The sequence below is a fragment of the Drosophila sulfurigaster genome, chromosome 2L (assembly GCF_023558435.1).
Source record: "Drosophila sulfurigaster albostrigata strain 15112-1811.04 chromosome 2L, ASM2355843v2, whole genome shotgun sequence".
Taxonomy (NCBI): domain Eukaryota; kingdom Metazoa; phylum Arthropoda; class Insecta; order Diptera; family Drosophilidae; genus Drosophila; species Drosophila sulfurigaster.
The window spans coordinates 3,051,313-3,076,816 of NC_084881.1; the positions used below are offsets into that span (position 1 = coordinate 3,051,313).

Genomic DNA, 25,504 nt, shown 5'->3' on the forward strand with positions numbered 1-25,504 from the left:
GGTATTTTCAAACAATGACTTAGAAAATATTTTTTTTCTAGTCTTTATTTATTTACAATCTATCTATCTAAAGATAATAAGTGAATTCTATGAGAGAGAAAATATTTCAGGATTAATATGTAGATCAACCAACGTAAAATGTTGGGCGATAAGACATGGTGTGATGCGACTGGGCAATAGCGAGAATATATTCTTTACTCTTACTCAGACGCAGTAATTACTCTCCATGCGCCTGCGCACAGAAACTAGAGGCGACTTGGACTTTGGATTAAAGTATCACAAGCGGACCACAAAGAGGCACGCGGCAGTTGAGTGCGAGTAGTCGATGGGAGCAGCACGGCCGAGCTGCTAGTCTCTTGCAGTATGTACATACGTGAATAAGGATACCAATACTCCCAGGTGGTAATTTTAAGTATAGACTTACAGATACAACGCTTCGCAGTAACCGGACACTGCGCATTACTATAGGTATTTTTAATGCGAAAATTAAAGATACTTAAACCTTAAGTGTATCTGCTAAACACTCGACAAAATGAGCGATATTACTTTTATAAATAAAGCAATAGTGGAAATGTGGACAGAAGGAGACGTGGTTAGTCAAACTGAGAGTGACAACAAGAAATCTCATAGAAACAAAAGCAAATGTTGACACTTAAGGATGGTGTCCTATTTTTCGAGTGCTGAGTAAATAAATGTGTATGTATGTATGCGCACATATATTTTCATATATCTGTGCGTACTTCAAGAGTGACGTACGTTGCCAACTACCCAGCTGTGTATGTGTGTGTGCTCTAATGTATAGAGGTATCCGTGCATACATATATATATATGTTTTCGTGTATGTGCGTATGTATGTACACACACCAACAAGTGTCGGTTCGCAACGGGAGTGTGTTACACTCGTTGGAGTGTGTTACAGGTCACGTTATTGTGGGTCTTTGCTTGCTAGGAATGTGATTGCAATGGGGTTTGCCATTAAACGCCAGATGATATATGTATTTTTATTATTTTTTTCAAATGCAGATCTGGAACATGTAGTGGATGTTGAAAAAGAAGGATCTGAGTCCTCAAAATGCAGATCCGCTTGCGATCAGGACGGCGCCTACATGCGTACCTGAAAATAGGCACCTGTGTTTTGGTCGGCGTCTGCTACTTTGCATTTCTTTTTCGCGAATCGCTCAATGCTTTCGAGCATCGTGAGCGAGCAACAGCCGCCGTGGCATTGGAGGCGGCGGAGTACTCGGAGCCATCAAAGCAACAGCTCAAGCTGAAGCGACAACAATCGCAACGCCAACGTCTACTTGATCAGAAACGCTTGGACTTAAGCCGTGCTAACGGCACCTCATCAATGGCCAGAAAAACAACCGCAGCTCCAGCGAGCACGCTTAATCCAGTCTACGAGTACTCTGAGGAGCTTCACAGTCGCACTGAACGAGATTTAAAGTTACGTCGCGACCACTTGGCGACCGTGTGCGAGCGATATAAGTTACAGGAAAAGTATCCACCGAATCCATGGGAATTTTTCATCTCGCCCGGCCACAATAATCTTGTGTGGTGCAATGTTTTCAAGGCTGCAAGCAGCACATGGATGTATTACTTTAACATACTGGGTAAGTATAACTTGTAGCTCACATACATATATTATACTATATTTAAGCATCTTCGGCCCCATAACGCAGCGCAGGACTTATTGCATTTAAAATGCTGTCAAAATAACATATTCGTGATCCATCAGGATGATGACAGCGCATTATTATTAATTTCAGCTAGTAAAACATCATTTCAAATACGCGTACCTACAAAAACTTCTAGTTTTCATTTGATCGTAAGCAAATTTTTAGTACCTTTAAAATAACGCTTGCTATAAGTTTTTCCATTTTCGTAAGCAAAGCAAATTTCATCTGTGTGCAACAGAAAAAAATCTAAAAATTTCTTGCAGTCTCTGAGATCTAGTTGTTCATATGGTAGCCAGACAGAGGAACATTGCTATATACATAGGCTCAGCAGATTCTTTGATCCATAATGGGGTTGGAGAGGCTTTCTTCAGCTTGTTACACACATTTTCCTATGGTTATGCGGATATACACACATTAAAGTCAATACACATATCCAATCCATATTATCCAAGGAAGTGTATAGTATAGTCACATTCATTCTATGAATGAGTATTTTATATTCTGTAAAAAAAAAGGTAGCGCAAATCTGGCTGTTCAGCACGTACGACTGTAGATAACTATTTCTTTTTATCATATCGCTCAGTGAATTTAAGTTCTAATAAAACCTTTCTATTACTAACAGCTGGTTACGATCTGAAATATTTACAACGAACTGAGGTGCAGCCTCTGGAATTGGCAAGACAACGTTTCCCTCGTCCGGAGTTAGCCGAACTGCTGGAACTTTTGCCCAGTGCTCTATCCTTTTTGTTTGTACGCGATCCGTTTGAGCGTATCCTTAGCGCTTATCGCAATAAGCTGGAGGGCAATCGGAACAGCTTCTATAAGGCGCTAGGCACCAAAATTGTCCATCGCTTTAGACGCCGGAGCATGGGAGGTCCCTGGCCACGCTGTGGGCCCACATTTGAAGAGTTTATGCGCTTTTTAATACAGGAGCACAAGGCCGGACGTCGCTTTGATGAGCACTGGGCGCCAGTTTACAGCTTCTGTACGCCGTGTAGTGTGAATTTCAGCATCATTGGCAAAACCGAAACATTTCAACGGGACTCCGAGTTTATCATACGGCAGGCGGGTCTTGAATCGCTGCTACTGGGAAAGCTGCCCAGGCGCAAGTTGCGCAAAATTGGAAATTTAGCTCGCAGTGGCATCAAGTCTGAGGCACTGGTGGAACGCTATTTTGCCGATCTCGATCGCACAACATTGGACCAATTACTCAAGATATATCGCATCGATTTCGAGCTGTTTGATTACGACTTCCTCAAGTATTACGACATGGTGCATCCCTGGTCCCTCGAACAAAGTACACAAACAGCTCGAACCGGAACTGGAACTGGTAGTGGTAGTGCAACTGGAACTGGAATCGGAGCAGGGACTGCAACATTCGTTACAACGCCTGTTTCCACATCTCTGGCAACTGCTACTGAAGCAGACTAAATGTTTTTGCTCAAGATCGCGTCAAGATGCGATTAACAATCTAATTCATGTACCTTTTAAACGAACACAAATGAATCGTAACCGTAACCGAAACTGTAACAGAAACCCAACCGAAGCAACCAAATTTACCGTTTACTAAAAAAAATGCCAAAATTAGCGTTTTCCAAAAACGTACAATTTTCGACCTCCCTTAGATAACGCCAAAATTGAACAAGAACAAGATGTATATGTAGTTAGAATGATGCATTTTGATGAATTTTTTTCATTAAAATGGAAAAAAGCCGAAGTATATTTACAGCCCAAATGCCAAGCATCTTTTTAGGTGCCGTTGCGACATGCAACATGCGGAATGCGGCATTAGTTAGTGCTAAGTACTTACAATTTACAGTCACACCTTACAACTTTTACTTAAATAATTTATTTACAAGCTATTAACATAAGAGCATTGATGTATACATATATATATGTATATACTTACATTGTGCGTACATACAAACGCACTCACCAACCTCTAGACAAATATCGCAAGGATCGCAAAGGACCCAACAAACCTACACATACATATAACTATGTACATTTGTGAATCTTTATGTACCCACAGATATGTATGAAGATCTCATTAGTCACATTGCCTATTCCTCCCCCTCCCTCCTTCCGACAAGATCTACGTGATCCTTTTATAAATATATACATTCAGAAACAAAATACCTATTACATAGATATTTGCACTTACGTTAATAAACAGGTCTTCATCTACGTCTTTAACTTTTGAGGACTGGATGTTTTTTCCAAGGCCTCTAATACCGATAAAAATATAAAAAAACCAAAAAAAAAAGGGGGTTTTGTGAATTATATTACATGGATAACGATCACAAATTCACAAGTTGAAAAACTAGAAACTTTTCATGTGATGTTTGAGATATAAATATAAATATTATACTAAACTAATATACTCATTTTGGATTGTATTTCAAAAATTAAAATAGGGATACATGGTATTAAGTATTCTAATTATATAAGTATTTTTAACTTTTTCGTTGTGAACCTAATAAATAAAATAATAAATACATCTCTAATACAACTCTAATACAACTGTCAATAGAGGAGCCAAGACAACACTCGACTTCGGCTCTTTTTTTTTAAAAACTGATTAGGTCTTTTAAATATTTAGTATTATTAGCATTTGGGATCTGTTTGTAGTGACTAAAATCCTAATCTAAAACTAAATCAATCGAAATCACTTCATCATCCATGGCCAGCCCTCTATAACTGAATGTGAATCTCTACACATAAGGACGATCCCAGCTATTAAGATGTACCATTTACTCAGATTTTTATACCCATAACCATACCCATATGAACCGATAGGGTATAAAGGGTATTCTAAATTTGCGCCTCCAGGAAACGTATGTAACAGGCAGAAGAACCGATAAGGTCTATATATATTCTTGATCAGCGTCAACAGATAAAGCGATACATGTCTGCCTATCCGTCCGTCCATATAAACACCAAAATCTAAGAGACTAAACGAACCAGAAATATTATTTATTTTCGACAGCACTTGATATTTATTTTGAATGGCACTATATTAATATACCATATTTCAGTATTTTTCCGGTATTTTTCGGTGTATTTTATGAATAAAGTCGAGCACATTCGACTGTAGCTTTGTTACTTGTTATAATCTAGTTAAAACTGATAACTATATATGGAAAATTTAAAATATATGTATTTCGAAATTTCTATCACATCAGTACAGAAAATATTAAAATATGTGGTATACTTTATTTTTTTCGCTTACATTATTTACATTACACTCTTATCCGCAAGTCACGTTGTTGTTATACGCTTTTTCCATAGTCCAAGATCTAAATCTTCAAACAATATTAAAATTGTGTATAAGGACTGATAATTGTAAAACCACATACGAGTAGAATAAGTTGACTATCCATATTCGCTGAGAAAGATCTACCCGACTTATAAGTGCCATTATATGCGATCATTTCTTCAGCAAATTCTTTTAAAGATTCCACACTTGAGTCTCCCTTGTACTGTCGGACTTTCTTTCCTTCCTCGAACCACAAGAGTGTTGGCACAACTTTGATATTGAAATCCTTGCAAATCGACCTGTCCTCGTCACAATTGTATTTGGCGATGCACAAAATGTTTTCATTCTTCAACTCATTTGCTAATTGATTCCACACGGATTCCAGTGCAACGCAGTGTTGACAGTTAGTTAGGTAAAATTTAATAAAGAACATGCCCTTGAATATCGTTGAACTAAAACTTTTAGCTGATAACTGAAGAACTTGTCCCGATCTACACATTGTTGTGATAGCGCTGTAGGGCAATTTAACGAATCTCAGTAATGTGTAGAGATCAACAGAGCTGTTAAATTCTTTGTATATTATATCACTTTTACTGAAGAACCCTAAAGATGGATAACTTGAGATATTCCTTTCGACACAGAACCTTTTATGTTTGTTGCAATCAATCGATGCAAATCTAAGATCATTGTCGACGCTATGCTCTTCGATAATTGTCTTTAAATCGCTTAACATTCCATAAAGACGCCTATGTCTGATGCTGCCAGAGACATAGAACTCACTGAGGACATTTCCCCTTTTCAATACCCTCAGCAACACTTTTCGGCTCAAGTAATATATTTGATCCATTCACTAGCAATTTAGAGTGCACAAGCAACGTCGTGGATAGAACAAAAATATATGGTAAACAGATTCTAATTATTTCGGCTGCCATAATTCTTGATTTTGACAACTGATTCAAAAATAACAGAGTTTGTTTACTAGTTCAGTAAAAATTAGCGCCTTTAGTTGCTAGTTAGTCACTTTACTTTTGAAATCCTTATCATCGATTCGCGCAGCATTTGAGAATCCAGGACCTTCTCTCTTAGATTGTGCAATAAAGAATAATATGCAACAGCTCGGCTCATAGAGCTATGAACGAAAACATTCAAAGCTAGATAACAACTTTATAGAAATTTCGAAAGATTGCAGAATTTTATAACCTATGCAAATCTAGCATTTTTTGCATAATTTTGATAGTTTGGCATTTTTCACACTAATGTTCATAGTTTTAAGAATTTGTTGTTAAAGTGATCTTATTTTAAGAACTAAATTTTTAAGACGAATGTTCTGTATATTAAAAAAAATGTTTTTTTTCAATCTATGTTATAACATGTCATCGCCCAAAAATGCATTTATTTAAAGTTCCAATCTACTACCGCCAATTATTTACACAAAGACACACTAGGATAATTCAAATTAATGTTTTTATTTTAATATTCAGGACAAACGTTTGTGCATTTAGAGTGTCACATCATTAAATATATAGGCATGGATATCGGAGTATGCAGACATCTACTATGTACATATATGCACTTCATCTTCGCAAAACGAATGCTAACTAAAATACAAGTCATAAATAAAACAGTAAGTATAAGCTTTATGGTGGCGTCTATAGATGCCTATCGAAAATTTCTAATTATAGTTAACAGTAAAACGTCTTATAGCTTACACAATTACTATGTTAAGTGCTGCCCTGGGCAGCGCTTCTTTAGCTTTGACACTGATCTCTACAAGTACAACACGATATACAAAATCGAGGGGAAGAAGATAATGGGATTTCATTTCACATCTGCGCTTGTCTGTCGCCTGTGTCACAAAGATCATTAATTATAGTTGATCATGAGTTAACGAAAAGTAAATTGCCAAGCCTTTGCAAAAAGTGTTCTACATGTAAATATGTATGCGATGTATATATTAAATATAATCTTTATAGTTTAATCTCGTACATTATGTAATTGTTATAGTTGCTTCATGTGTCTATATATTTTATATATGTATAGAGCTTAAACGTAACTAAGCTTACAACTTTATGTATGTATGTACAGTGAAAATATAAAATTTTGTCGCCTGACTCAGATGAGACGGAAATAGGAATAGTTACTAGCGCGAAAAAGTTGTCTTTAAAGCTTAAACTTAAAGGTGATAACAATAGGAAATACTTAGCAACATCTAAAACTAGAAAAGTATCTATGTATGTATGTGAATATATAATATGTATGCGAACATGTTAATGATTCTGCGAATAAGGAAAATCAGACAATAACAGTATAACAATAAATGATTACTTAATGTACATGTATTGCATGTGTGTATGTGTGCAAATTCTGTTAATTAATTGGAACGGACTCTAGAACGTAAATCCGATTAAGACGAGATCTATATAGTTTATCGCATATATAAATATTTGTTAGATATGATTATAGAACAAACTCTACACAGAAATACAGAAATAGTCAATTGCATCAACAATAAAATATATGTATATATAGTACGTATAGTGTGTGTGTGTGTGTGTGTGTGTGAGTGTGTGTTTATCGATATCCATTCTCAATCCACTCCATATCCCATCCAAGTCGCATATAGTTGCAATCACATTCTGCATTTGCATTCAAAAGTATCTCGAACCAATTTCAATCTGTCTATTCGCTCTCTCTCCTCGCTCTCGCTCTCACTCTCGCTCTCTCATCTCCTACTCGGCGAGAATCATCATACTCTTAATGCTTGCCACCTCCGATTCCAGCCTCTCCAGCTGACTCTTTAGCATCTGGTCTCGCTCCACGTTGGACACTACGCCAACGGCCACAGAGACCGCGGCGGCAGCGGCGGCGGCGTTCGCGGCCTCTTTGGGAGCGAGGAGCTTGCGTTGGAATTGCGTTGTCCACTCGCTGCTGGCAATTGAGATGCCCGAGTCGCGCTCATCGCTGGAGTTATCGCCACCGTCGTTCCACGCTGGAGGCGATGCACGATTGCAGCTGGGCTCCTGTTTGATGTGCTGCAGCGAAAGCAGCGCTGTCGCCGCCGCATCCTTGTCGCCTAGATGCGATTTGTGCCGCAGCTTGAGAGGCAAACAGTTGTTGGCATCACTGCTGCTGTTGCCAGCATTGCTGTGCGCCCCCAGCGACAGAGTGTGTTGCGGCTGATGGGGATGCTGAAGTGCATGCTGATGCGTATGCGTATGCGTATGCGAAAGCGGATGCAAATGTTCCTCGGCGATGTCATGCTCCTGCTCATCGTCACCGGAGACGGCGCCCGACGACGACGCAGACGATGACGACGATAATGCTGATGAGGCGGAGGAGAGATGATGATGGTGCGTCGACGAGGTGGTCGAGGAGAGCATGTGCTCGTAGCTGGGCGAGCAGGCGCGCCGCGACAGATTCAAAACGCTGGCCGCCGCTGAACTGACCACCGATGAGGAACCAGAGCACGAACTGCTCACAGCGTCCACAGCGCTGCTGCTGACAGCTCCCTCGACGCTCTGGCCGAGGCTCTGACTCTGACTCTGATTGTGGTTGTGGTTGTGGCTAATGTTGTGACTGTGCAGGTAGTTGGCTGCCTCCAGCTGTTCCTTGCTGATCGAGGACATGTACATTGAGGCGGAGGCGGAGGCGGAAGCAGAAGTCGGCGTGGCTGTCACAGCTGGGGAGACGTAAGCCGCTGGCGTGGCGCCTACAGCAGCTGCGTTGTAGAGTGCTCCCACGGCCACAACCTTGCGCAGACTGTCCAAATCCTCGGGCCTGACGTTGCGATGGAGCGCCTGTTGCACCAGATTGGCGATGGCATTGCTGGGCGGCAGCGGGCGATTGTGTGCATCATTTGGCGGGGGCGGAGCAACGGCCTCTTGTGTCTGCTGCTGTTGCTGTTGTTGATGCTGCTGCAGCTGTTGATAGGCATGATGAGGATGCGGTTGTGAATGCGCATGCGTTTGAGGATGGGGCGCAGTCAGTGGCAAAGGCAATGGCAATGCCGTCGACGCTGGCGGCCCAGCATGCTGCACCACAACATGGCCATTCTTGTTGACTGTCGCATCGTTGACACGCTGGCTGCTGTTGCTGCTGCTGCTGCTGCTGCTGTTGTTGTTGCTGTTGGGTCCATAGATGATGGGCGAGAGAGGCGGAGCAATGGAGCCACTACCATAGCCATGGCCATGTGGTGCGGGCGAGTTGTCGCCGGCGTTGGCTTCGGGTGAGGAGAGCGAAGAGGCGAGAGAGGAGCCATTGGACGAGGAGGAGGAGGTGCCACTGCTTATCTTGGCGCGCTTTGTATTGCTGAGCACCTGCTCGCTGGTGGGCAGAGAGGCGAGGATCTTCTCCACGCTCACCAGATTCTCGCCAGATATGTTGAACTTGTCGCGAATGGCATCCAACTGCGCCTTCAACACATGATTCTCCTTGGTCAGCTCAATGACGCGCTGCTCCAGCACCATGTCGTTGTAGCGTCGCTTCTCGCGACTCCTTTTGGCAGCCTCATTGTTGCGTCGTCGCCGATCCCAGTAGCTCTCATCCTTCTTGTTGTCCGGCGTAAACTCGCGCTGCTTGCGCTGCGAGAACAGCTCCTTCTGTGCGGCCGTCATTGTGGATGGCGAGCTACCTCCACTCGCAGGCTTGCCCATCAGACTGTGACCATGTCCATGGCCGAGACTGTGTCCGTGATTGTGGCCGTGACCGTGACCGTGACTGTGACTGTGACCATCCCCGTAGCCGCCGGCGGGCACAAACTTGCCCATGCTGTGGCTCTCCGACATTCCGCTGTCATTGGACTGTGGACTGATTGAACCGCCATACATGGACAATGGATGAACTGCAGCAAAGAGAACGATATAGATATAGAGGAAGGTATTGTGACAACGGCTATATTGATGTACTTACGATTGGTGGCTTCGTTGGAACTTCCGTTCATGGACAACGTGGGTGAGATAGTCGTCATGCGTACGCTGCTCATCATGGAGGCAGAGACGGGAGCTTTGTTATGACTCTGGGTGGGCGTGGCAGTGAGCACCTCGGGCATTGCCGTCGCCTGCAGCTCGTCGTCGTCTTCTTCTTCTTCTTTTTCTTCTTCTGTCTCTTCTCCCTGCCGCTCCCGTTTAAGCACCACTGAGTGGGACAGTGGACGAGAAGCGAACTCGCTGTACTCCTGTTTCTGATCCTGATACTGGCGATTATACTGCAGCAGTTTCAGATTAATGTTCGCAAGCTCAACTGCAACGATTGGGAAAAAATTACTTAGATAAGTCGATAAGAAAAATACCATTGTTTTTATTATATATGAATAAATTATATATTCAATATATTTTAAATTAATTATCAATATATAATTGTATATTCAAGAACGTTTTATTCTGTTTATAATTTATCTAATTTTTACACCTGACGTTGAATTAAATAAAAATAAAATCCATTAATAAAATTTACACCTGACGTTAAATTAAATAAAAATAAAATCCATTAATAAAGTTTCGTTTTTTCTCGGTTAAAGTAGCTGCAGTAGTCTAAAGTTTCGATGTATGTATGTCTAAAAAATATCGGTATCAGCCGATTCCTCTAATTTAAATTAGAGTGCAATCAGAAAATATGCAATGTGATTATAATTAACGCAATAAACAATAAATACATCCAATGTCCACAACGCCATACTGTCTAATGCGATATTTTCTGGCTATTCACACACATACACTTAGAGATACATACAAAGGCGTCCGGCCGGTGTTTCTTTGTCTGGTCCTTGACCTTGCCCTCCTCCCATGCGCCATACTAGCCGAAAAAAGTAGAAGTATATAAATACATGCTGACACCTTTACAAACAAGCAAATACACCAACACAAATGCATGTATTCACCCAAACCCAAGTGCAGCACATTTGCTTTCATTTTTAGCGCAGCCATTTACACAATGATTACGGCAAATGATGCAAGAATCAGCGAATTAGACGACAGCACCAACACAAGTATACCTTCGTACACACATGCATGCATGGCAATGACAACGACGACAACGTAAACAAGAAATCACACGAAGAGATTTGCTAGTGTGCAAGTGTAAGTGTCTGTCTTTGTGTTCATTATTGTTGTCGTCTCTGTCGCTGCCGTTGTCGTCTCACCCTCACCGTGACCATCGAATTGGCATTTGCAGTTCAATGTGCTATAGCACACACACACAGTATATATTATAAACGCATACAGACAACACGCACAAACACTTATTCTCGTTCCCATAAACTGGCTTACTCACGTCAGCGGCCAGACGCTGCCAGCGTTGCTGCCGCCGGCAACCCCTACGACTCCTACACATCCAAAAGCCGCAGCACAGCAGCCCCATTCTCAAGGAACAACAAGTAAAAGCAACAGACGACGACGTCGCGCTGTGCTGTTCTGCTGCAGTCGCTGCTAGCTGAGTCGAAATTCACAAAAACAAAATGACTAAGCGCGCTGCTACTGCGCTCTCTCTCTCTCTCTTTTGCTGTCGCTCTCTTCACATCTATTCTCCCTATTTCGCATGAGTTTATTTTGCGTTGTTAACTAATAAACAAATTTATGCACTCCTCTTGTTGTTGTTGTTGTTTTATTTCATTGTTGCACTTACATTGTGCTTTGTTGTCATTGGCTGCGAATGATGATATTGCACATCGACTGTTGTTGTTATCCGCACAGTTGTTGCTATTGGTCTTATTGCTGTTTTTGAGTGTTAGAATATGTTTGCTTGTTGCAGCCTCTTTGATAAAATTCACCTTCTGTTCTAAGATGCACACAATCGACATAATGTTTTAAGCATTCAATCCCATTCGCGAGCACCGTTTGTTGTATTAACACAAATTTTCAAATGCAATTTGTTAATATGATTTTGTAATTTGCATTTCGATACGAATGATCAGAAAACACTCACACAAACACTCACGTTTATATATTTATTTTTGGTTTTTGAAGATCTTTGTCACGATCTATACTTAGTATGTGTACTAAGTAATTGTTCTTACTAGCTTTCTGTTTTTATGCCACAATTAAAGTTCAGCGTTTTCTATGTTTCGGCTGATATTTTGTGTGTTTATGTTGCTTTTACTATTTGTGTTCAATCTCCCCACTAGCAGCACTTGAGAGGAGGACTGTAATTCACTCACAATATAAAATATATTACGCGGCTCGCGAGCGCATTCACAACCGTTTCGACCGAATGCTGAATCGCAATTGAATTTTGTAAAAGCATTTCACTCGACAGCCACAGTCCAATCGGAGCCTGGTCACGTTGCCGCTGCACGCATTAGCGACACGCGACTCACATCGAGCATCGAACACCGGTCAACATGTTTGAAGCAGCAGCTTGCTTGCCGTGGCATGGGTAAAAGTGAAATTTGTCTGGTTGGAGAAGGTTGCGGACTTGTTGCGCTGCGAGCTCCAACCGATCACATTTCTGTTCTGTTCAGCTGGCCTGTTGAGTAATCAGTGTCAATCTCAAATCGTTTTGAGCTGCATATTTGAAAAGTAGAACGTGATTGCGCCGTGTGCTTGCTCGCCAACCAGTGGATGGGGCGGGGGGCTAGGCAGTGCGACGACAGCACGAGGGCGATTGACAAATGCGGGAAGACGGGTAAATTGTATTTATTGAAATATTGCGTTGCATTGCGCTGCGCTGCGCTGCTGGCCCCGTGAGTCTATTTGCATGTGAGTATGCACATAGATGTGAATGCAGCCAACATGTATGGACAGACATACACATATATGATTATATATATACATATGTATATGTATATTCGAGTTTCAGTTGTCTTCTTGATGACGCAAAAGTCTCATACAAATTGCTCAAACTATAAACCATATTATGCTTTCCTTTTCCTTTTTCAATAGATTTAATAAAAATACAACATACGTTAGTTCGGTTTATTTGCAAAAGCTCAATGCGAATTAACTCCACCATACACTCAGCATGCTTATGAACGGAAATACGTCCTGAGTGTTCCCATTGCAACATAAATGTGCTGTACCAATAATTTATGATAAATATTTAATACTTTTAATAATAATTCAAGAAATAAATTCTTTATAATTGTACATAGCTAAGAACTCTCCAATAAAGAGCACACAAAATGTATAATTTTTCCAATTTTCCAAGTATCATGCTTAGAATAAAATTTACAGCTGTTGGTACAATTTTAGTACAAACCTCACTGCAGTTTGAAACTCAGTTGCCTATTGTTCTATTTAATTCATGCATTTTAATATTATTTGAACTTTGTTGATATTATGAGTACTTGATACATTAGAACTTATCCGAGAATTCTTAATTATTCCGCCCCAAAGAAGTATGATTTTTACCCATTTTCAGACAACCACTTCCTCTCCTAAAAAATGAGACTATCTTATCAACTAAGCGATGCAGTTGTGACTGGCAATAACAACATCGTTGCAGATTAGATACAAAAACAATAATAAGTTATTTTCGCAGAGATCGGCCCGAAGATACCCTAGACCACTGGACCACTCAAGTATTGCATCTAAGGTCGAGTGATTTGTCATAATATGCAATATTCGATATATGTAGATAAATTGATCTTTTGGATTGAATAAAAAGGAGAAGCCAAAGGTTTGCTAAGAACACTTTATGAAGGGCTAGTAACAGAGCTTATACCCTAAAGCCATGGGAATAGGGTAGAAATAGAGACAAGGGCAGGTACATGTGCAGACGAGCTAAAGTTAGGTCGGGAGATATTACGTAAGTTCCACTATGTCTGATATGGCCGAGTGTGACTAACTCAACGACCCAAAGACGGACGGAACGAACGAACGACTGGCAAATGGATTTGCTGAGTTGTTTACTTGGAAATTCGTAAGAATCAGAATTAAAAAATTTAACTTGATAAGTACTAATATAAAATACCAGAAGAAGTATAAAAACAATAGAGAGGAAGATTTGTTATCTCGGGAAATTTCGGAATATTTAAAGCTATTTCGGTTGTCGTAGAAAAAATGTTCAGTACTTAAAACGTTATTCGAAAGAAAATTATATTAGACAATTGCTTCCTCAAACAAGTTGAATTATATAATACTTCGATTATTTTGTAAATTTACCTATGCACCAAATGAATAAAATAATAAAAGTGTTACACATTAAAAAATATTGCTTCGTCCAAATGAATTTCCATAGGAATGGAATCTGAGTCTGATATTTATAAATGTTCAATTTAAATATTTGAGAAATGTGGGTAAATTTATTTTATAAATATAAGATTACAAGTAACATATAGAATGAATATTACTGAGGGGGAGAAGTTATCATGTGCCATAGTTTAATAAGCATTCGAGATTCCTTGAATACTGCTGCTCTCCTCACTTGATACTTAATTATAGTGGGATAACTAATTCGCATGATTGCAAAATCATTACGACGAGTTGTCGAGCCGTCAACTCTGCTGGTCCAGCCAGCTACCGTTACACGTGAGCCAAGCACTCACGTGGTCCGGCCAATCGCTGTTTCGTTACTTCCGCTGCACCCTGTCGTTCTGATCTGATCATCGTCATAAGCATCATTCAAGTGCCGAAGCTCAACTAATATTTTGCAATGAAGACGAACACGAACACAAACACGAATACCAATGTGAATGTGCGAGTATGGTGTATAGCTCAGGTAATCAGTGCTGGTTCGCTCATTGGTTACACCGCAGGCGATGTTTGCGTGGCACCAGAGTAGCATTCACGTTGTGGTGGGGGAGTAGGGAATGGAGAATGGGGAATGGGGAATGGAACGAAAAGGAACGAACAAACGGCTGTAACAGTCTTGCTGACTACGTATGTACGTTCTACGCACACACTCTCAGTGCACACCTACACATACACACACGCACACTAAGCAAGACGTCAAACTGTTACGAAACAGCTTCAACGTATTCGTCGTCGGCGTCAAAGTCAGCAGCGAAGCAGCGAAAAGCAACAACAACGTAATACAAGCTATGGCCACAGCTAGCGCACTGCAATATCCCCTCTCGCTATGGCCCCCCCTTCATCGAGCACACCGTCGAATGTCAAGTTATAGCAACGCCCAACGAGAGCTATTTATACTTGATACTCGCCGGGCGCTGGCGCTGGTCACGTGTCGCAAAATGTGCAGCCGGCTGGCAGTGCAACGCTCCCGCGTCGCGACGCGTCTCGACAAGTTCCCAACGCTGCTGGGCTCACATGTTCGCGACTTGAGTCCGTTATGGAAATGAGCGATTTGCTCACATATTGCGCTTGCTTGTACCCTGTGACGAGTGTGGAAAGAGGGGTATAAGAGCGAAATCGACATATTGCTAATCTACTGAAGAGTTGAGCTCTACAGGAAAAGCCAAGGTTCAAAATATACAAAATACACAATATACGTATATGTATATTTTGAGACAAAAGCACAGAGTATCTTGTCGACCACTCCTGACTAGCCACTGAGAGCATAGTTACTATTCGTTATGGTTTAGTTATTGTTGTTCTTATCTGCCTTAAATAATACGACATTTCGTTTTGCTATGAGGGAGATTTGAAAATAAGGTGTGTATTAGACTTACAGTAATTCAGCTATAGGTTTAGCTTGTTATTATTATTTTGTTGCGGCTTGCAACGTGATTGCTTTTGTAACTGATAACGACAATGTTCGGTTGAATCAAACTGAGTCGTATCGCAGATACTCTTTAAAAGAGTGCTAATCAAATATTCTTGTAATTTTTATTAGCTAGATTTATTTTTTAACATATTACATGGAAATTGTAAAAGTGTTCTTCAATAATTACACTTTGTATTAAAGAAAACATAAACGAACAGTTCAATTCAATACAACGAATATACCTAATTGCAAGTTTATTACGCGGCATATGTTGGTGATGCAATATACAAATAAATATTCATTTATTCTGGATATTGCATTATTTTATGACGGAAATAGCTTGCACTACGAATACTATATGTAGTTGTTGAGCATGTACAAGTAGAAGACTTTATTTTACGCAGAGTATTTGAATATTTTAGAATATTCCCCTGTAAACAATTTTATTTACAATGTATTTATTTTGTTTTAACTCTACAAGGTACTAAAAATTATGTAATCTTTAAAAGTTCTTATATTTTTAAAGATGGAATATTAGTGAAAAATTTAATTTAATTCCTACTATAAGTCTTGATGTGACAACGAATCCGAATTTTAGAATTAGAAAGTCTGTGTCAATTGACTGATCTAAGTTACAATAAACTGGAAACTCAAAACTTTCCTAACGCAAAGTCAACAAACCAAACCAAGTCTCCGCCCCCAAATGTGACCTCGAAAGTGCTGCAAAACGAATCAACGATGTTTCGGGAGAGTTAGTCATTGTTAGTCTTCCACAAAGCGCGCCTGTGCAACGTGAGAATAAATGGTTTGGGGAGCGACGAAAATGTAGAGATACTATATAAAATCCCCTCACCCACCATTTACCTAACTTCACATTCTTAGACTTCAGCGTCGCGTCGCGTCGCGTTGTGTCGTTACGTTAGCACTCGCAACATGTTCGAAGTCCGACACGTTGCATTGTTGACTGCGCTGCTGCTGGAAAAACGTGAGTAGGCCAAGACGGCAAACGTGACGGTAAGTTCGATGTGATATCGGACTGGCCTACTGAACAGGTGATGGCACTCGGGGGGTGCGCAAGGCAATGAATGCATAGATTGAGCAATTTACATTGTATGGCGCTGGCACGTTGTCAAACAAACGGTGAGAGGAATGGAAAGGAAATGGATGAGGAGACAGTGGGCAATATACAGATAGTACATTATAACTGTTCGATTGTAGGGATTTGGTTCGAGATGATACATACATAAGTGTTACATGACAAAGGAAAACAATATGCAGCAATTGTTATTTGCCACCTATCCAGCACCTACCGACGTACACGTGATGATAGCTAATCATAATTTGTTAAAAAAAAAAAATACCCAAATATTCTCGTAAAAAAACTTTCTGTTTAATGACTGATGAATATTTTACTAAATGGTATTGCTACAGAACTGCAAAGAAATAGGAATTTGAAGGTTGTATTTCTTGACAATCAGCAAATTTTAATTGATCTTGTTTATCGTATAGGATGTGAAGGCTTCTTAATAACAGTTAGCTATGCATACTTTGTATTTTAAAGTTTCTGCATTTATGTATGTACATATGTATGTGTGTACATATATTGCAGTTTAGTTTTTGGCAGCCCACTACAGAAGTTTGATTTTCAAGAGCAGCACTGGCTGCCGTTTTTGGCCGCGTAATGAGTGCAAATGTGAATGAACTTGCCGCAAACACGCACGAAAAGCCCAGCGATTCACACAAATACTCTCATGCTCGCTCATTCTCACTCTCTTCCAAACCGAGCCGAACCAAATATCTCGACTGGCACACACACACTCAAGCATATTTGTACATAAACTGTTCGCTTGTTACTTTCACGCAGAAGTCGAAAACTGGCGCTTGCAGCACATGTGAAAGGTGGAAGGTAGAAGGTGGAGCACGCCCCCCGCTAAGTGGACTGATGTGAGTTTGTATTCTAAGCAATTATTAAATACATATGTTAAATACGATCATTACATTAATAAATTTTTGCATTTTGTTTCATAAACAATAACATTGTCCGTTTTATTTACTGTTTATCGGTCGCAATTGGAGGGTACTTGAGAAACCATTTGACATAAGCAGCAATCGCAATCGCAGCGACGCGACGCGACGCGACGCAACAACAAAGAAAGAAAGCAGCCGCTTTGCCTCAACTACATATTGAGAGTGAGTGAGAAGCACCAGAAAGAGAGTGAGAGAGGAAGCGATAACACCAAAGCACAGCACCTATATATTTACATACAAACAAACTGACTGCATACACATACATATGTATATATGTATATGTATCATATACGCAGCGAGCAGCCGCTGTCAAAGAGTCTAAGCAGTGAAGAAATTTGGGTCTTGCTCTACTTTTCACAACCAAAGTTCAATGATCGATTGCAAAGCCAAAAAAGCTCATGCGTGTAGGAGAGAAGAGCAAGCGAGAGGGAACAAGCAGAGACACAGACGGAGACGGAGAGAGTGACAGTGTAATGCTAATGGGAGCTGCTTGCTCTGTTGCGTTGTGCAGAACTCACGCGTCACACGTAGAAACGTCTACACGCATACAAGCAAACATACGAACGATCGGACCGACAAAGGGACAGAATGAAATTGGGGGATGGACGGTCATCGCTTTCTGCTTTCTTTTCATCGTGCAACTTTTGCGTTTCGTTGTTATTGCGCTTGCATTGTTAGCAACAAGTATGTTTGTACATACATATAAAAGAAATTTGTCACATATGTATGTACTTACATATGAATGTGAAATGTACAATAATTGTATATGTAATACATATTGCTTATTCAATTTGATTTCATTTATCACTTTGTATATTTCTTTAATACTGAGTCGTTGCATGTTGATAATACAAATGTATGTATGTGTGTGTGTACATATGTGTGTAGTATATCTATGTATGTATGTATTCGTTTAGCTGTTTTTTGTTATTTGATTTCGGAAAGGAAAAAATTAGAATAACGAAAGCAATCACACATACATAGAGAGAGAGAGAGAGAGAGATGGCGCAGTCAAGTTTCTGCATCGACGTCTCCCCTCCCGCCCACACACTCTCTCACACGCACACAAGAATGGAAAGTCAATGCACGCAGCGGCAGCGACGCGAACTTCAGCAAAGCAGCAGCAATTTAAGCAATAACAATAACAGCAGCAGCAAGAGCCGCAACAACAAAAGCTACAAATCAACAACAGCTATGGCCACAGAAAGAGCGTGACATGTTTATTGTGTTGCTTTCTTTTTTCGTAATGAAATTATTATTAGAATTTCACATAATGTGTGTTTGCTTGCTGCCATTGTGGCAAATCAAGTCTAAGCTGCTAATTATAATTGACAAAATAGCTTTGCTTACTCTTTATTCTCTTTCTTTTTTTTACTTCAGATATCTTAGCCCTCTAAAATCACAGTGTGCAGCAATAAGTATAAGTATAAGTATTCCGAAACTCAAATAAAAATAATTACCAATAAATCAGTGTTCCTTCCACATACTGAAGAATAGAAATCGGGCTTAACTTTATGTCTTGAATTACGCATTTTTAGTTAATAATTTTAAGCTTCATTTGTTTTGTTATAAAGAACTATGATGTTAGTTGAGAATGCTCAATTTCGACATACTTTGAGAACAGAATTTTAATCCATTAATATTTTTTTTTTTGGTAAATTAAAATACATGAAGTGTCCTTTAGATATTTAATAGCCGGCTGTTATCTTGATATTATAATAAGATTAAATCTGACATGAATAGAAAATTAACTAAAAACTCACAATTAAATTCACATAGTTAATTTTATTACCTTTTCATTCTGGAAAGCATTTATCTGGGTCCAGGGATCTTCATTACTTTTATATTATAATAATTACATGGTAATAATTATATTTTAATTTATTATGAATTTTGTAAACAATAATAATTTTTTTGTAATTAATTCAATAGAATTTGCGACTATACAATATAATAAAAAAAGTGCTTAAGTAATTGCACAAATACAACAACAATTCTATAGTAAAAAACCCTACTAGTTTAGTGATTCTTTTGTAAGGGTATGAAGTAATGAAATTAAAACTAAAAAAAAAGATGTGTTACTTATAGAACTCCGCCTGAGTAAACCAGAAAGTCTAGGTAATAATAAAGATACACGATTGTGTTATTAAGGCATGTCTAATGGGTATTACTGACTCAATCGATATTAAATAAAAAATACAATGTTAAGAGATAAAAATATATATTTGAATCGAAAGCTTAGGTTAGTACTTGTTAGTTAATACTATGTTTGTACATTTTAAGATAAACATAGTAAGCTAAATAAAACTGATAAAGAGAAACTCAATTTTGTGATGTCTAACGGAATTATGTAACGCCTTAAGAAAAAGTACCCAAATCTGTATCTTTGTCATACATACAAACGTACATAAGTAATTGGGCCAAATGGTAAACGGTGAAAATGGTACACAAAGCAGACAGTAACAAAAACACACACACATAGCGATAACCGATAAGCGCAACGAAAGACAATGCCAAACAAGTTTTCAGAATTAGGTAAACGGCATTATTAGAGCCACATTTCGAGTCCATTATACCGTTAGAAAGAACAAGAATCGTCAGAGCGACGATCAATGGGTCGCTCAGTTAGTCTTTCAGCCTTCGGTTAGACAATAAACAGCACAACACGATGAAACGCAACTCAAGGCAACGCAACGTTAACAAAGCAACGCAACAAAAAGAAAGAGCCCGCAAGATTTTCGTCTTATGTAACCAATTACAATAAGAATGATAATAAAGAAAGCCCGGCTACAACTACAGCAACATCGAAACGAAGCCCAAGCAGCGTGAGCGCTTCGTTCTTACTTTCTCCTCAAAAGTAGGCCGCCAGAGCACGATTAACAAACACACTCAGACACACACACACTCGTCGAGTAATTACGAAACTTTCACGCAAGACACAAGCACACACACAAATTCATAAAGTCATCTCTTACACACACACACTGTCAAATCTTTAGACTGGTGTAAGTTCTCTCTCTTAACGTTAACGTTCTTTCGCTGCAATCTTTTGGACTTGAAGCTTTTCGTCTTTCTCGTATCCAGTTCAGAACTGGGTCAAGTAACGGATTTGAGTATTTGCCGTGCCTCACACACACAGGCATAGACATGCGCTTTGAAAGAAACTTCTACTGTGGCAAGATCAATTCAAGAACTTATCAAAGCTCAAGCTGCGTCATCACTCACTTCTTTTCTGCTGTCCGTCTTCGCTCAGTGCTCAACACAGAAACCGAATTTCAAATTCAGAGCACACGAAACCGGTTGAGGTCTCTCCCTCTCTCTCTCTCTCTCTTTTTCACTGTCCCAGTCATTCGTTGTCGATTGAGTTGCACTCGCTCACCTAGTGCCCGGCATTGGCTCGGTTCAGCTTTGGCTTTCATACAGGTTGAGGCTCAAACATGCTGCGTTGTTTTAAGCTCGAGCTTGTTTTGTATGTTCATGTGATGCACATGTAAACGTATGAGTGTGTTCTACATTCAAGCTCTCCACCTGGTGAAAATACGTCGATCGTAGTAAGAGACACGGGTTTAGAACGTTCACTCACGCCCAATGCTCATTATAGCAACGCTATAAAGATCTTCTGTTTCGGTTTTATTGCTTAAGAAGAGAAAGTGTTACGCCAATTGATTGTTTAATTAATTTTTCTTCTTGCCACACTCGCTTACGAGTAGAAGCTACTCAACTGTTGTCTATACGTAAATACATATATACCTGCATACATACAAACATAGTTTATGTGAATTGATGTGTGTATATTTGCCGTAGCGGTGTCAATAGCCACAGCAAGACCCGGGGCCAGAGTAAAAGTTTTGCACAATGCGCTTCATTTGTTGTTCATTTGACAAGATCTCGACGCTCGTCTGCTTCTCCTTCTTCGCTTCTATAGCTTATCGTTAGTTGCTTTCGCGCTTGACTTTAGCTTTTCACTTCCCTCAGCAGCGACTTCATTCTTTTGGCTAGTGTGTCAACTGTACACAGATGCATACATACATATGTACATACATACATATGTACGTGCATATGTACATGTATGAATTATGCATTTCGGCAACAAAACTTTCCAAATTGTTTTCGTTGTTGTTGATGCCTTGCTTTTTGGCTAATTGTTGTTGCTTCTGCAATTACTGTTGTCAATGTTGCCAAATAGAAAACTAACGTTTTGGACTTACACAGTACCTTCATTTTTTAATGTATGTATGTATGCCCATGAATGTACATATGTAGAAATACATAAGTACATACATACATACATACATACATACATACATACATATGTATGTACATACACTTTTATAAACAGAAAGGGTGATAATTATAATTATATAATGCTTCTCGCGATAAGCAGAAGAATAAAAACCGCAAGAATAAGATCAGCAATGCAATCATTTAGCCAACAAAGAATCGTCTTACGATGCCTCTTGCAACAAATACAGATACATATGCACAAAGAACAATGAATATAAGCCCCCATCAATTCTTCACCACCCCCTTCAACACGATGAACGGCAACGGATGTTGCGATTATTACGAAATAAACGAATAAGAATTAAATGCGCAGAACAACAACGAGCATGACGAACTGCAGCGAGAAGAGAACTCAACGACAGTTACACATGTACATATGTATACATACATATGTATGTTTTTATTAAACATATACATACATATGTACATATGTACATGTTTGTATGTCGGCATTCAGCAATGAGTAGACGTAACAACGTATTATCCCTTTTATAGAAGAAAATGCCAACGGCGCAGGCACCGTGCACTCAACACAAATTCTTCAGAAATGCTAAATTTAGAATTGGAAACAACAACAAAAACAGTTGGTTGGCAGGGGGCAGAGAGGCAGTTCCCCCCGCCCGCGGTCAGCAATGCCCCGCTCTCGATTCCATCTGTCTTGCATTGCAGACTGCCGAGCAGTCGCAACCCCCACCAACCAGTAGGTTGATTGGTCATTCAATAAACCAGAAACAAAACTCTCTCGCTCTTCCACTATTGGCAGTTCTCTCAATAAGAAACGATCTTCTGTTCTCTGCTCTCTCAGTTTAACAATTTGCGCAGTTGCAGCGGGAGCATTGGGAATAAACACATACAATAAAATAGAATAAGATAAATAAATGAGTGTATTTGTGTGGCGCCCAAAATATGAACTTTGTGTGCAAATTAAATGAACTGCTGCCATCGTGCAACGACCCATAATGCTATTGCTTCTCCCACCCACCAACTAACCGCTGATTGTTATTGCGTTGAGCAAAGCAAAGATAAGCATTAACTTTTGAGGTAAGCAAATGTATGAATATAATATTTATGAAACCTAACTACATACATATGTATGTATATACAATTATATATGTATTGATGTATCCTATATACATATATACATACATACATGCATCATATTTATTTAGATTTATATATTAAATAATTTCATGAATGTAAATAAACGAGTGGTAATAACTGTATATTTAAATCTACATATGAATATCGATAATTTTTTACTTTTTTTTACATTTAACAAGCATATGTACATACATACATATGTATGCATATAGATCCTACACAGAAATGTTCTCGTTCGGTCCTGCACAAGTACGTACGCATCATATATGTGTATATAACATGCATACACCTATACATATGGCTTGACGCCGTGAGCATGAGCAAACTGAACAAACGACTGATTTGTTCAGCCTTGAACTTCTCATTGGAGTGCATTAACTCTGCGGCCGAACAAATACACACAGTGCGAGACACATACAAATGCACACGCACACAGCAGAGCCAATGACGGCGGCTGCGCTGCTGTTGCTTGCAAAAAAAAAGAAACAACATTTTTTCGCTAAAGCTGTGTGTATGTGTGTGTGTGTTGAAGAGAGGGCGACTAAGTACGAATATTTGTACGGGCTGCATTATTGTCTGTCTGTGGTGCTGTCTGATCTCGTTGTAGGCTGTTTTGCTGCTTTATGTAATCTAGATTCTAGAATGTTTCGCTCTTTTTACACCTATACAATTTATTTATACATACATACATATGTACAAACGATATACATTTGTATATGTGTGTATGTTTGTACATACATATGTATGTATGTATGTACATGCATGCCTCCTTTTTTAATTTTTAAAGTTCCAGAGTTGCATTTGTATGTGCGCCCCCATCAGGATTGTATTACATAAGCGGTAGAAACTTCTATGTATACATCCATGTTTGCATATGTAATAATCCTAAATGAATAAGCCTATACATACATACATACAAACACATGTATATATGTGGGCGTGGACTTGTATGTATACATATGTACATGCATACATAAATACACATACACTTACCATTGATCGCTCCTCGTCTTGATGACTGCTCTCTGCGCACGCTCACATAATCGCATGGTGAGCATTTTGAACCTTTCAGGCGTTGGCCTTGAACCTACTGCCGATCAGGCACTGCGACGCGAATGACTGAGACTGTAACTGTGTGTGTGCTTGTGTGACAAAGCTACACACACATGCATGCATTTATGTGTGTATGTACATATATATAGGCGCACGTTGACTGGGGAGTTTAAAAACAATAACAGGGTCGGGTAATTTTGTTCTTTGTGACGGGAGCCTAAACTGTGCTGGGCTCGCTGCACTTTTTGCACACCCACAATACATTCATACATATGTAAACGCATATATGTAAGAGTGTATGCTTTTATGTGTATGAGTTTAAATATTTATACTTCATATTCACATTCCAATTTGACTGACCCCACACAACATTGCACATGTTCTGACGTAAGAGACCTTGGAAGTATCTTTATCTCTCTCTCTTTCTGTCTTTCTTTCGCCACCTTCCCTCTGCTTGTTTATAGATACATACATACATATGCATACATACATTATACGTACATTGTACATTCCATGTGTATGTTCTACATGTATAAGTGTATTTCACAATCGAAGAATTAAAATGTATCGATATTTATCGAAATATGTGTATGTATTTATATGTACAATGTTTATATGTAAAACTATAATCGGATATAAATTTAGCTAAATACGTTAACATACACATTGTAAATATATTTGCTTGTAAGTACATACATATGTAAGTACATATGTATGTAAGTATGTTTCGAAACAAAGGAGCAACTTTTCCGTTACAATATGATGGCCACCAACGCGACATTGTATCGTTCATGATACGGTTGTTGTTGTTGTCAAGTCCAATGACTTCCGCGTGTGAGAGTTGCGGGTAATCGCAATACAAATGACGTTGTTGCGTCGACTGGCACATTTGTGTTTAATAAAAAATTTGAGAACCATAAGAACTTTAAAGTTTATGAATGAACGAAAGCAGTTGCAGATTTAAATCAAAAGTCGAATTCGGAGAGGAACAAATAAGTACATAAATGGAGTGTGTATCACTTTGCCATACCCGTTATTTGTTCTTACCAAACAAAAAAATAACTGAGTATGACCAAGTAAATTAACCTTACTATGATTCAATAAGCTTTGACGGTCGCACTGAAAATATTTGATTTTTACGCTACATTTTAAGACGTGTTTTACAAAAAGGACTTCGGATTCCCGAGTGATATATTATACCCGTTTATTCTGTGAATACCGGGTACACATAAAGCAACAGCAAACACAGCGTCATCAATTGTGACCGCATCAGAAGTATGACTCAGTGTGAGAGAGAATGATGTGGCGAGAGAGTGCGAAATTGAAGTATTCAGACATTCTATCGCACTTTTTTAACAAAGGACGAAAAAAAATTAATAATAAGTTCAGAGGATAACCAACTTGACAATTCCGATATTTGTACATACATACATATGTACATACATAGTATGTACATATAAAATAGTAATTTCATTTAACGTTAATATATGAATCATATTATATTTCT

The 25,504-nt window shown here is 39.2% G+C and overlaps 2 protein-coding genes and 1 long non-coding RNA gene across 11 annotated transcripts; 2 read left to right on the forward strand and 1 right to left on the reverse strand.

The window, feature by feature from the left end:
* The first annotated feature begins 297 nt into the window (after positions 1 to 297).
* LOC133845666 (carbohydrate sulfotransferase 11) lies at positions 298 to 4,158 on the forward strand. 3 transcript variants are annotated; one of them, XM_062280217.1, is made up of 3 exons: positions 298 to 399; positions 1,024 to 1,610; positions 2,299 to 4,158. In XM_062280217.1, the coding sequence occupies exons 2-3, from the start codon at positions 1,073 to 1,075 to the stop codon at positions 3,105 to 3,107; spliced, it is 1,347 nt and encodes a 448-aa protein (XP_062136201.1). In that variant the 5' UTR covers positions 298 to 399; positions 1,024 to 1,072; the 3' UTR covers positions 3,108 to 4,158. The 3 variants fall into 3 exon arrangements, with proteins under 3 accessions (XP_062136201.1, XP_062136194.1, XP_062136210.1); XM_062280210.1 differs by having other exon boundaries at positions 303 to 468; XM_062280226.1 differs by having other exon boundaries at positions 308 to 361.
* A 2,712-nt stretch (positions 4,159 to 6,870) lies between these two features.
* Positions 6,871 to 12,144, reverse strand: LOC133845596 (protein bunched, class 2/F/G isoform). Of its 2 annotated transcripts, none has more exons than XM_062280095.1 (3): positions 11,554 to 12,144; positions 9,844 to 10,173; positions 6,871 to 9,775 (listed from the first exon to the last, which is right to left on the reverse strand). In XM_062280095.1, exons 1-3 carry the CDS (start codon positions 11,726 to 11,728, stop codon positions 7,665 to 7,667), a joined length of 2,616 nt encoding a protein of 871 aa, XP_062136079.1. In that variant the 5' UTR covers positions 11,729 to 12,144; the 3' UTR covers positions 6,871 to 7,664. The 2 variants fall into 2 exon arrangements, with proteins under 2 accessions (XP_062136079.1, XP_062136085.1); XM_062280101.1 differs by having other exon boundaries at positions 12,086 to 12,101.
* A 3,955-nt stretch (positions 12,145 to 16,099) lies between these two features.
* On the forward strand, positions 16,100 to 20,515 carry LOC133845775 (uncharacterized). 6 transcript variants are annotated; one of them, XR_009894818.1, is made up of 4 exons: positions 16,100 to 16,671; positions 17,396 to 17,479; positions 17,608 to 17,725; positions 19,369 to 20,515. It is a non-coding gene; the product is annotated as an uncharacterized LOC133845775 (long non-coding RNA). The 6 variants fall into 6 exon arrangements; XR_009894817.1 differs by having other exon boundaries at positions 17,396 to 17,475; XR_009894820.1 differs by having other exon boundaries at positions 16,100 to 16,516.
* Positions 20,516 to 25,504: the final 4,989 nt, after the last annotated feature.